At 39.2% G+C, this 12,948-nt stretch overlaps 1 protein-coding gene across 1 annotated transcript; it reads left to right on the plus strand.

The window, feature by feature from the left end:
- The first annotated feature begins 1,902 nt into the window (after nt 1-1,902).
- Nucleotides 1,903-5,291, plus strand: LOC307015382 (myeloid-associated differentiation marker-like). The gene has a single exon (XM_079643940.1). It carries the CDS (start codon nt 2,076-2,078, stop codon nt 2,925-2,927), a length of 852 nt encoding a protein of 283 aa, XP_079500066.1. The 5' UTR covers nt 1,903-2,075; the 3' UTR covers nt 2,928-5,291.
- The last annotated feature ends 7,657 nt before the right edge of the window (nt 5,292-12,948 follow it).

Here is a 12,948-nt window from a genome sequence, read left to right on the forward strand (position 1 = left end):
CCTTGAAGAAAACAGAATCATATAAGTACATCAGGTTTCATAGAGCCAAACATTTCAAGTGCTACTCAACTGGCTATAGATAAGCCAGTCCTTTATTAGTATATAAGTTCTTTGTTAGTAACTCTATCGCTCGAAGTGGAGTCGAAAGAGATGAGTTTTCAGTCTGCGCCGGAAGATGTGTAAGCTTTCTGCTGTCCTGATTTCAATGAGGAGCTCATTCCACCATTTTGGAGCCAGGATAGCAAACCCACGAGTTTTTGCTGATGGGAACTTGGGTCCCCCTCGCACCGCAGTGCGGGTGCAGCGAGCTGTTTGGCCTATGCAGAGCGGAGTGCACGTGCTGGGGTGTACAGTTTAACCATGTCCTGGATGTAGGAAGGGCCAGATCCATTCACAGCATGGTACGCAAGTACCAGTGTCTTGAAGTGGATTCTAGCAGTTACCGGAAGCCAGCGAAGGGAGCGGAGGAGCGGCGTGGTGTGGGAACATTTAGGAAGGTTGAAGACCAGACGAGCCGCTGCATTCTGGATGAGCTGCAGAGGTCGGATGGCACATGCAGGTAGAACAGCCAGGAGGGAGTTGCAGTAGTCTAGGCGTGAGATGACGAGAGCCTGGACCAGAACCTGCGCTGATGTCTGGGTCAGCTGGGGACGTATCCTCCTGATGTTGTAAAGTTTGTATCTGCAGCAGCGGGTTGTAGCAGCAATGTTTGCAGTGAAGGACAGTTTGTTATCTAGGATCACACCCAGATTCCTTGCAGTCTGAGTCGGGGAAACAACAGAGGTGCCGATGTTAATTGTTAGGTCAAGAGTGGGACAATCTTTTCCCGGAAGGAAAAGCAGTTCAGTCTTGTCAAGGTTGAGCTTGAGGTGATGAGCAGACATCCACTGAGAGATGTCAGCTAGGCAAGCAGAGATGCGTGCGACGACCTGGGTCTCTGAGCGGGGAAAGGACAGAATTAGTTGGGTGTCGTCAGCGTAGCAGTGGTATGAAAAACCAATGCGGGCTAATGACAGATCCGAACAAGTTTGTGTACAAGGAGAAGAGGAGGGGACCGAGAACAGAGCCCTGAGGGACTCCTGTAGTTAATTGACAAGGATCGGACTCGGACCCTCTCCAAGTTACCCTGTAGGTGTGGTCTTTGAGGTATGAGGTGAGGAGGGAAAGTGCAGTGCCTGAAACTCCATGTTCTTGGAGAGTGCGAAGGAGGATCTGATGGTTCACGGTGTCGAATGCAGCAGACAGGTCCAGAAGGATGATGACAGAGTAGAGGGAGGCTGCTTTAGCAGTGTGCAGTTCCTCAGAGACAGCAAGGAGAGCAGTTTCTGTGGAGTGACCTGCCTTGAAACCAGACTGGTGCGGATCCAGAAGGTTGTTCTGATGGAGATAACAGGAGAGTTGTTTAAAGACAGAGAGAGACAGGCCTGTAGTTTATAACATCAGACGGGTTGAGAGAGGGTTTCTTTGATCCACGTAATTGTTGATTTTCAGATTATTCTACACCAACCATTCAAAATGTCCTGTTTTTTTGTTTTATATTTAAATATATTGCTCTAACTAGTATACCATGGAGTGTTTTTATGCTGTTAACTGACAAAGTGTATACACTTCAATTAAAAAACGATATATTTTATTTAAAAAACATTATTAAACTACCCAGGGACAAATATGAGATCTATCTTGTGAGTGTGATTTTCCGTAGGACTTGACCTTACACCCCATCATTGTGTTGGAGTTTAGTTTCTGAACAAGGCTTGCACTGAGGACCAGAGTGCAATGTGTGTGGTGTGAGATGAATATGATAACAGACAACCTGTATCCAATCCGTGAAGTCAAACACGGGCCATAAACTGTGCAGATAAGCCTGGGATGCTCTGTTCGAGTATACACCCACCACACTTTGAGTTTCAGTTTCAAAGAACACACCTGCTCAGGAGCTCTTGGCTACATTGATTGCTTTGACAGGAGCTGGTTTGAAAAACAAGGCCTTGCTGAACGAGGCGTGCACTGAGAAGAATCATCTGACATTGGAAACTTTATTTTTTTGGGGTCAAACAGATTAATCCTGTGCAGCCATGATTGGTGTGGAATTGCGGGCGCTCACTCAGCCAGTGGGCATCATACGAATAATGGCGGCCATCCTCACCTGTATGTGTTTTAGCCTGGTGGCAACAGTGGGATACGTAGAGTCTCCCTACTGGGCGTGGTGCATGTTCACCTGGTGTTTCTGCTTCTTCTTCACTCTTCTCATTCTCATCCTGGAGTTCACAACTGTCAACACCAAATTGCCTTTTGCCTGGGAGGATTTCACCACTGGCTTTGCCATGCTGTCGACCCTCCTGTGTCTTTCCGTCTCCATCATATACCCCATATTTTTCACTTGCAAGACCTGCCACCGACAGATCGGAGCCTCTGTTGTGTCCTGGGTTTGTTTCGGGGTGTACGCAGGCGAGGTGGTTTTAACTCGCCTTCGTCCAAGCGGGCAGAACATCGGGTTCCTCTCCACGTTGCCCGGCATCATGAAGATGCTGGAGACGTTCCTCGCCTGTCTCATCTTCATGTCCCTGGAGACAGGACAGTATTCAAGCTTCCCAGGAATGCAGTGGTGCGTGGCCGCGTACTCCTTTTGCTTCATCTTCGCCCTCCTCATAATCCTGCTCACCACTGCACAGCTGAACTCTTTTGTTCCGTTCTTTGACAAACTTGTGATTGTCTATAACATTTTGGCAGCTGTGATGTATACAACAGCAATGGTGATCTGGCCACTGTACAGTTTCCGCAACAATAAGAGACCCATTACCTGTGCCTCCCTCTGTCCCTGGGATAAACTGGTGATGGTCACCTTCATGACGATATTCAACGTCATTGTTTACACCCTGGACACGGTTTACTCCATACGCCTTGTGTTCTTTGTAAGCAATGAGTGAAGCTGCTGCCTCTCAACGTGAACTGAAAACAATCCAGGGATTTATAGATATACTGTTCTTTTAGACACAATGCTGAATGCAATACATATATTCTGCTGAAGATGAGTGATTAAATTAACAGCATGTTTGGTGCCCTGTATACTATGTGGAGTTAGTTAATGATTACAACTATTATATCACTGTTGTAAACATTTAAATTAGCCTGGTAGAACTTTGGATCCTGATGTAAATCAAATAGTGCAGGTCATAATTTTGAGCTCCTACTTTAGTTTTTATAACACTGTGTCACAGTCAAATAAGGCCACATGTCAATCTATGTCGACACTTAAATGATTGTGATGTCATCATTCGTGGGTGGCCTGCTGATTAAAGGCATAGCGGTTGGTAGCACCCTCATGATCATCTAATCTAATGCTCCACAAAAAAGCATTAAAATGTACTATTCCTTTATTCGTACAATTATTTTCTGGCAAAGTAAATGCCTACAGATAACAATGAGTTTAACATGATGCATGGACAGTGACAAGCAGTGCGTCCATTGAAAGATGCAACGGGAAGAGAAGAGGAAGAGAAATAGGTAGAGGCGAGACAGCGAGAGATTTCCAAGTTGAAGCGATGTGTGGGAAAAGTGGAAGAGAAAACCCTTTAATTAACAGCTAACTGCTGCAGGAGTTGTTGTTTTTTTTCAAGGTGTTATCTTTCTTTTTTTCTTATTTAGCTTCTTTTCTTGTTCAAACTTGTAGTGGGTAGGAATGGAAAGCTACAAAAAGTATGACGTCAATTCATTATTTTCGTTTTTTAACCAATAGGAAGTGTAAAAAGACATCAACCAAATCTCACTTGTAATCCTGCAGCCTTTGTGCTACCTGGCACACCAATCCCTGTGAGCGATCGGGAGTCAAAAGGAGCAACCGGAGCGTGGAAATTTAGCTTTTCTTCTCATGTCAGTCTGTCAGAAAGACAGAGCTTTTTTAAGTCAATTGTCTGTTTCTGTCAGACACAGAGGCATGCACAATCTGCTTTCATTTAGATTGCACAAGAGACAGAAATGCATTAAACAGAGTGTTTTCTTCTCCATAAAACTGAATAAATATGGTGGCAATTTAAACTAGGCTGCAGCTACAGATCAGTTGTAAGAATGACATTTGTTCATGAAATCTAATCTTGTACTTTAGAAAGGATCTACTAGACTCAGCAGTGGGAAAGTGTTTCTGTGCTGTATGTTCATTAAATCAATGACATTCCTCCAACCTGCTCTAACTCTGTTATCTGAGGGGAGTGTGTCAAACACTATTGACAATCATTGACAGGTTCACTCATTAAGTGCCGTCTAAACTAAATAAATGATTGCAATTTATGGCAATGGCAAAACTTATCTTGGAACTCATTTACTTTGATTCTCCCCAAGAAGGAATTTTAGGGAACGTAGCTGTAAGGACATGTTTAAGGGATTCTCAGTGTACAGTATTTTTAAGCAACAATAATCGTTGACCCTTAATGTGTTTATATGTTTTAAAATAAATCAAGTTTAATGTATTTAAATGTTTTACCTCTAACTTGTTCTTAATTCACACAGTTTATTACATTACGTTTATATTGTTTAATATTTACTAGGGAAAAAACAATGCCTGTCAAAGGTGTTTCATCATCTCTGGTTTATGATGATATTTGCTTATTAAGATATAAAAAAAATTAAAAAGCTATTTCTTTTAGACTATTTTATATCAATGTTCTTATTCTAGCGAATTTACATTGACGTTTTAATGTAAAGAATAAACCTCAATAAATGTATCGACATTTTGTTATCAGCAATAAACACATTTCTTAACTTCAGGTCCATTTTTTGCTTAATTAATCTTACTTCCCAATAACCTCTTACTCATTTTTAGGGATCTTTTTTTTATTTTATCCAAAATAATGTGGATACCTTTTGGACCAATCAGTGACAAGATGCAAAATGTAGCTGCTTTTAGTTTTTATGCTCCCCACAAATGAAAAAAACGTCCAGACAACCTGAGGTCTTCACTAACGCTGAGTTATTTTAATTCGAGTCTAAAAACACTACTTTTTAGAGCTGCTTACCCAGACGCCTTTTAACTTATTTTAGCAACTACCGTATTTACAATGTCGTTTTTAAACTATTTTGTATCTCATTAATGCATTGTTTTTATGAATCTGTTATTCTATTATGTTTATTCATTGTGTTCCTTTCTGTTGTCTTACTATTATGTGTTAATGATCATGTAAAGCACTTTGAATTGCCTCTGCGTCTGAAATGTGCTATATAAATAAACTTACCTTACCTTGTAGCGCAATAATTAGGGTAACAGATTTACCTTCAAATTATAACACCCCATCAGCCTATTTGTTTTTGTTTATTTGTTTCTGTAAATTGATGGGAGAGCTGTTATAAGCCTGTGGCTTCATGACCTTTTCTGACACCTCTAATTTGTTCACACATTTTCAGAGAACTGTACCAAAATGTTTCATGAATGCTCCAATCAAATTCTTTAAGAGTTGGCTGTGTTTGAGATAGTGTAAAAATAGCTGGAAATGACCATTAGCATGATCAAAAGTGCATTGGGTAGGTCTTTACAGTGTTCTAAAGAGCTATTTATTAAGCTAGCTAAAGACAGTCTTTAAACAGGAGCTTTTTATTTTTCTCAACATAGTATTCTGGAATAACTCTATACTGTCAACTGTATGTTATTATATATAAAGGTGTATGTTGGCAATCCAGTTTATTGTATTTTTTTTTTAAAACATCCTTGTCCTGCTGTATGCTGTGATCCACTGAAGTGAGCTCACTAGATACATCCTTCCCTTTTAAGTGATCATCATCTTTAATTGATCTTCTCCTCTGATTAGTGGCCTTTAAATGTTACTGTGCAGCAATCAGGAGAGGACGTTTTGAAAATATATCACCACTTATTAACTGGCACTATTTCAATATTGTCCGGGGGAAAAAATCAATACACCAAATATTTGAAAAATGTTTGTGAGAAAGAGATAGAGAGAAAATGCCTGCATGTTTGCTGAGTCATTTTAAGTCTTAATATAACAAAATGTACCTGTTCAAATAGTAAACTGAATCCCTCTTTATCAAATGTGTATGCAAATTAAAGCACAAAACGACGGTCTTAGCTACAATGCTAATACTGCTAGCAGTGGATTGCACTTTAAAGACTATATCAGTGCTTTTATAAACAAACCTTGTATCTGCCTCCGCATTCTGATGTTTAACAAAGCAAATGTTTTCTGGCTTATTAGGCAACTTTGTTTTTTGCAGAGTTATGGAAATTCAGAAAGTAAGTTTTGTGGTTGTTTCTTAATTTCTTCAGTTTAAGCATTTTTCAGCAGCGATTGGCTGCACTGTGAAAGTTCAACAAATTTGAACTTTTTATACATATTTTTTAATTAAGTAGGTTTTTACTGTTTGAAGGTTTCTCATTTCTCTAATTTCCCCTCCTCAACTCCTCGGTCCTCGACTCCTCGGTCCTCCGCTAGTGACCCGGAAATGGATTTCAGCGCGCCATGTTGAAGGACATCTAATTTCTCTAAATGCACATCGAGGCCCGAGGATCGAGCATCGAGGAGGCTCTCTGGAGGAGCTATAATCGAGGATACACTGATGTATCCTCCGCGGATGGAGTGATGTTTATAAGAGTCGTGACGCACGGCCGGACTTATCTCAGCCAATGACAGCTCTGCATGCATCCCCTGGATATTATTTTATTAACTGCTTTAATCAAGACGCGATTTTTCTAAAACCATTTAGTGCTTCACACTGTGAAGTGTGTGAGTGTGTGTGTGTGTGTGTGTGTGTGTGTGTGTGTGTGTGTGTGTGTGTGTGTGTGTGTGTGTGTGTGTGTGTGTGTGTGTGTGTGTGTGTGTGTGTGTGTGTGTGTGTGGGTGTGTGTGTGTGTGTGTGTGTGTGTGTGTGTGTGTGTGTGTGTGTGTGTGTGTGTTTTATCTGATCCGGATGGTTACTAATTCCTTTTCTTCAGGAAAGTTGATTTGACCGGAACATGTTACTGTACCTTGAAGATACAGTTACATTAGGCGCGTTCACACCGGAGTAATTTTCCCCGTACTTTTCCCCATACTTTTCTCGTTTAGTTCCGTTAGTACCCCTTATGTCGCGTTCCCACCAAAAAGAGTACTTAGTGCCGGGAACTTTTACCCCCATTGTTAGTGCCTGCTGAGAGGTGTTACTCTCTTGGGGGCAAAAAAGTGCCCCAGTTCTTATTGGCTGGGCGAATTGCAAACCACGCCCCGTAAAACTCTGAAATGTTTTTGTAGAGCCAGCCAGCACACAAACGCAGAGAGACTAACTTATGGGAACACAAAAGAAAACATGGGAGCGGTGGAGATGAGGAGGTGTCGGCGTTCTGGCGATTTACTCGGAAGGCTTCAACTCCGGGCACTTCCAGCCGGGCTGGATCGGCTCTTAGTTCCATAGGGGAACTAAGTGCTGGGAACTACTGTAAGTGCTGGGAACTAAGAACGGCAAAGTACTTGTTGTGAATGCGGCTAATGTCATAGGTTCTTTCAGCTAATTGCTCATAGCTAATATACTGTAGCCTCCGTGATTTTTCAAAAATGATCACAAAGATCCTAAATGAGCACTTGGAGCAATTCTCATCTCATTTAAGAACAAATCATTTCAAGAAGCCAAAAAACTCACTCTTCCTGTGGTTTAGTGTTAATGCTAGGAGGCAATCTGTCATCAACACAGACATTTGAAAATGTTGAAACTTTGAGTCTTGAGTCCAATACATTTACAAAACATAATCTAAGTTTTAATATGTATTATATTCACACTATATTTAAATCTCTGCGCTTTCAGAAGGTCAACAAGGTCAACACCTCAGTTATTTACTTTATCTTTAACTTGTCATTTTAGATTAAACCTGCCAAGAGGATAGGTATTTAACAAGAAATAACACTAACTCCAACCCCTTTTGCAAAAGGCCAAATTAAAATCTGTTTTCCAATCCTACCAGCTAGTACATTATCCCCTGATATCCCAGATCTTAGCCAGACTAACCTATAGAGCAGGGGTGTCCAAACTGTTTTTTACTGAATTATTGAAGTATTTCAAGCTTGTTATGTATATAAGTCATTGGGCTTTTTCAACTAAGATATGTTAGAAAATGTTTCCAACTTTAATTGACTGAATTTATTTGAAAAGTGGTCTTATTATCACATGAATAGTACTGTGTAATATATGTTTACATTTATATTTAAAAAGTACAATAGAACACAAGCACAAGTTTCAAGTGGTTCAAAATGGTCCGCGGGCCGCATTTGGCCCCCGGGCCGTAGTTTGGACACCCCTGCTTTAGAGCCATAACTCCTTCTGTAAGATTTGAGGAGAGTCAGTATTTTTTTATCCAACTCAGAAAATGTTATGTTCACCATTGAAGGACAAGTGTTCTCAAACATTCCCACACCAGACGCCAGGAGTTGTTATTTCGAGCTTCCGCTTTGTGCAAATCCTCCCTTTCTTCAGACAGAGGGTTAAATGCAGGCTGACACTGTCACTTCCATGAAAGCCTAATGTCGCCTGAATGCTTAATGATATGTCTTCCTTCAAAAATCCTGGCAAGTTATAATTATGATTGTCAAATGGGGTTTCCTTTAATAATAAAATATAGCCTTTCTGTCTTTCCTAATTAACGACTCTGGTTTTCCCTCAGGGGAAATGATAAAGGGCCGTGTTAACAGGAAGATAACATACTGCAATTAATTAGCATAATGCAAAAAGACACACTGAGGACTTTTATAGCTTATCAAAGAATGAGTATGATGTCTGGGTGACGCTCATCTTTTTTTAAATCTTCAGATTAGGAGAAACATTTCCTGGAAACTCAGATTGTTTTAAGATAGTTGTTTTTTTATCTTATTTTATTGATACAATCAGAGGAAACACACAGCAGTTAGCTTTGCTCTCACAGTTAAGCACAAGTTATTAACCTAAATAGCTAATCATAAGTCGGCAGTTAATTAAATGAACAATCTTTACATGGAAAATAATTCCCCAAGCTCATGTGCATCACAACTATGAATTTAAACGTTCTCAAAGTAATTAATCCCGTAGTGAAACAACAGAGAGATGTAATTTGCTTTCATACTTTCTACTTGTATTCCTTTAAGTATGGATATATCGTGTAAAATATATTATATACACCGCATACAAATATATTATATACACCGCCCTAATATTTAGAGAAACAATTTCCCCACGAGGGATTAATAAAAGTCCATCTTAAAAAGGAAACTGATGAACACAGAAGACAGCCCGGTGCCTACATTAAAATGTAATTTAATGATGATACAAACAGGGAGACTGCTGGGAGATTTAAAAAAAAAACTCTCCTATTGATACTGTGTGTGGGTTTTTTATCTAGAAGAGTGATCATACAGCACAGATACCGATTGATTTTTTATATTTTAAAAACCTTTTCATCTTCTGACATGAACACGCAGCGCCAGCCACAGCGTCGCCACTCTGGAACTCCTCTCATTAATTCACTTCAACTTTCTTTGTCCTCCACTCAACCCTTTCCTGCACACCAAAACACACACACACATGTTTTGCCTCATCGTGGTGATCAGAGGTGGAGTATTGATTCAGCTCAGTAAGGAGTTGGGATGACAAAGTAACTTTAGAAATGTAGTCCGTTACAAACTTATTACCTGTAAAAAGGGTTAGGTTTGTTTTGAGGAAATTAGTGTAAGGAAAGTAGATCACTGCAGCCAATGTTAGAAGAATGTAAACACTCTATTGACTCAAAGGCCATTCAAGGACAATTTAGGGTATTTCTGTATAGAAACATACAATGAGCTGCTGTTTTTGTCATTTTATAAAAGAGAAAAACATTTTTGCCAGATTGACTACACTGTGGCGTACTATTACATTTCCTTAAGTCTTAAAAGTCTAATAAAGAATACCTGAGTTTTACATATGTTTACCCATCCATTCATATCAATGAGAGTAGACTAAATCAGGCTTTTTTAGACACCGTTTTGTGATCATCTTGTCTCGATTTTTTTTCCAGAATCAATACGTTTTTTAAAGAATATATATTCTGGGAGGTCTTTTGCAAATAGCAGCTAATTTAGGCTCGAGCTGCTCCTCATGCTGCGATGAGGGGATACAGAGATTAAGCCCACTCCTTACACCAGATCGTTTTTTCTCTTTCTCTGGAGACACACTTTAGTGTTTACACTTGGTGGAGCTTCAGGTTACAAAACTAGTTGCAAAAAGAAAAGGACACCAAATACATGAATGCAAAAGGCTTAGAGGAACCGGCAAAACAGGTAAAACCTCACCAGTAGCAGATAAGGAAACCAAAATCCAGTAGTCAGACAATAAGGTCCAAAAAACACACACACCCTGCACTCTAAAAACGAACTCAGGCGACCTTTCACCTCCACTTAATTAAATGCATGGTTGCAAGATAAAAATGTGAGTTCATTGATTTGGATAAACATTTTAAGTTGCAAATATTAATTTATAAGTTGTGTTGACGAAATAATCTTGGTAAATACATCAACTTAATATTGTGTGTAATTTGAACTCTGATTTCTGCGTTAATTGACTTAAAACTAAATTCAAGTTGTAGTAAGTAATGCAATTGGCTTGATAACTTAATTGTTCTACACCTTGAGTTAAGGATTTCAAGTCCACTCCCACTTAACATGCCTGGACAAGTTCCGACAGTTAAGACACATAGAAATATACAAAGGACATTTTAAGGTGAGTGTCATCTTTTGTCATTCAAATACAGTAGATAGCCTTGTAGTTGCACTCTATAGGCAAATTGCTGTTTGACCAAAATTAGTAGCCTTTGAACTGCGAATAGTTATGTGAGAGGATACAAAGTAGTAGAGGCTACTGTGAGAGTAAGAATACTTTGGTTACTATTGTGATATCGCTTTTTATTAAAAATGAATCCCGGTGAAGCAGATCAAGGACATGCTGCTTGAGGTAGGATCGTTATTTAGAGTTGTCATTGAAATGCAAGTTGTTGGCACCCATTCAGAATATATTCATGTAGGTAATTTCTCTTTTTTTCCTTTTTCAAAAATAGCACAATACAATTGAAGTACTCAGAGAACTATAGCCATCCGCTGCCTTGTCGTGTACCTTGGAGAAAACGAAGAGGACCTTTTCAATGAGTTTAGCGACGTAATTAAAAATCTTGAAATAAAATAAATTCCAAGGAAAAAAGCGCTGCTCTCTGTCAGTTACATTTTGAAGCATATTGCACTTTTGGCCACACCCCAATCAATAATATATTAGCAACGTTTAGCATGGATAGGTGTTGACAGCAATGGCATGCAAAGGATTGAGTACAATTTGAAAAGTTGCTTCTGCTCTTCACTTAACCAGTTCAAATATTGTATGGAACCTGCAAAAACGATGAGAAGATACACTAAAACTTGCACGGTTGTGATTGACAAAATCTGTCCACATGCATTTAAACACTATAGGCAAAGTACTCAAAAGCACCTCTGTGTGTCTTCAGGACCACATTCCCATGATGACACACACATGCAGACTCAATAGGTGAAAACAATAAGCGTTGCTTTAGCAGCTGGTAATAATGAGTGACAGTTTAAAAAGTATGCAATTACCTAATTCATTATCTCTTATGCGCTGACCTATTATTTAATGTGCTTCAAAGGGACGTGGATATCGCCTTCATCAGTGACCGGTCCACCCCAGGATCTGACGATACGATGGCAACCATCTTGGTGGAGGGAAACAAATGAATGAGCAAGCATTCTGCGTTAAATGTGTTCATACTGTTTGAAATAATGACTGTCGGCAGTGTAAACATCTTTGTTACATCTTTTGTAAAATGTATGTGTGTGATCTGCAGATTGGTGGCCATTGAGAGTTTGTTTCTGTAGTTTTACAAAAACTTTACTTTGGCACTGGTTTTAAATATGCAAAGGCCTCTAACTTTGTTGTGATGGCAGAATTTATTTGCTGTGTCCCCATTTCCCATGGTAATATGGCTAATTATTTGTGGGGCAATTTAAATTTGTGTTATTTATCTTTTTTCAAGATTTAAATGAAGCTCAGCGCAAGTTCTTTCAGGAAGACTGGGTGTATATACATTCACTCCGCAGCTGCTTATAATCAGCTCATCACAGGCGTTCTCTTTAACCTATTACATTTCACCTCATTCTCCAGCAGCCAATCAACGTGCTGCAGCCAAACTATAAAATGGTTCTCCTCTCTCCTGCAGCCAGCTGTGATTTCAGGTGTTCATGCACCTTATCATATGGCATGTGTCAATACATTTTCAAACTAAATGAATTCTCTCCTGATTGAAACATCATGTGTTGAAATAAACAACTGCAGTTCAAAATAAAAAGTGAATTGCCTAATATTTTTGTTGTGGAATCAATTAATTTCATTCTTTAAAGGCAAAAACATGAAAAAGCTAAGAAAAAAAACTATTGAATACAATATATTTGGAGCAACTTAATTTATAAATGGTTGTCAACTTAAAAATGTGTGTTCACAATGATGGTAATTAAGTACATAAAACTTAAAATTCCTGTTAAATCATGCGGTAAAACAAGTTGGAACAACTTAATTTTTGGAGTAATCATCTTAAAAACGTATATCCTGAATGAGGATAATTAAGTACGTACAACTTTAAATTATTTTTAAATCATGTAGTAAAACTAACCGGAACAACTTAATCTTTTGAGTAATCAACTTCAAAATTGTGTTTATGCTACGAATTATGAAGTAAGTGGTAATTAAAAACACCTCTGATTGTAGAGGAAAAGCCTTCTCCCCTAACTCAAATAAATGTCTTGCTTTAACCCTTTGGAGTCGACCGTCACGCCCAGGTCACGCCGGCGTGATCAGATCACATGACCTGTTCAAGCCGGTGCCGCATAAAAACAACAGTCCGGACAGCATTGCCGTGTGTTTCTGTCGAAAGTACTGGCTTGAAACTATATCCCAGTCTTTGTTTCATGCAAAAAG

Source organism: Notothenia rossii (assembly GCF_949606895.1).
Source record: "Notothenia rossii genome assembly, chromosome: 8".
Lineage (NCBI taxonomy): Eukaryota > Metazoa > Chordata > Actinopteri > Perciformes > Nototheniidae > Notothenia > Notothenia rossii.

Coding starts and splice junctions, on each gene's coding strand:
- LOC307015382 (XM_079643940.1), top strand. CDS start 2,076: ATGATTGGTGTGGAATTGCGGGCGCTCACTCAGCCAGTGGGCATCATA.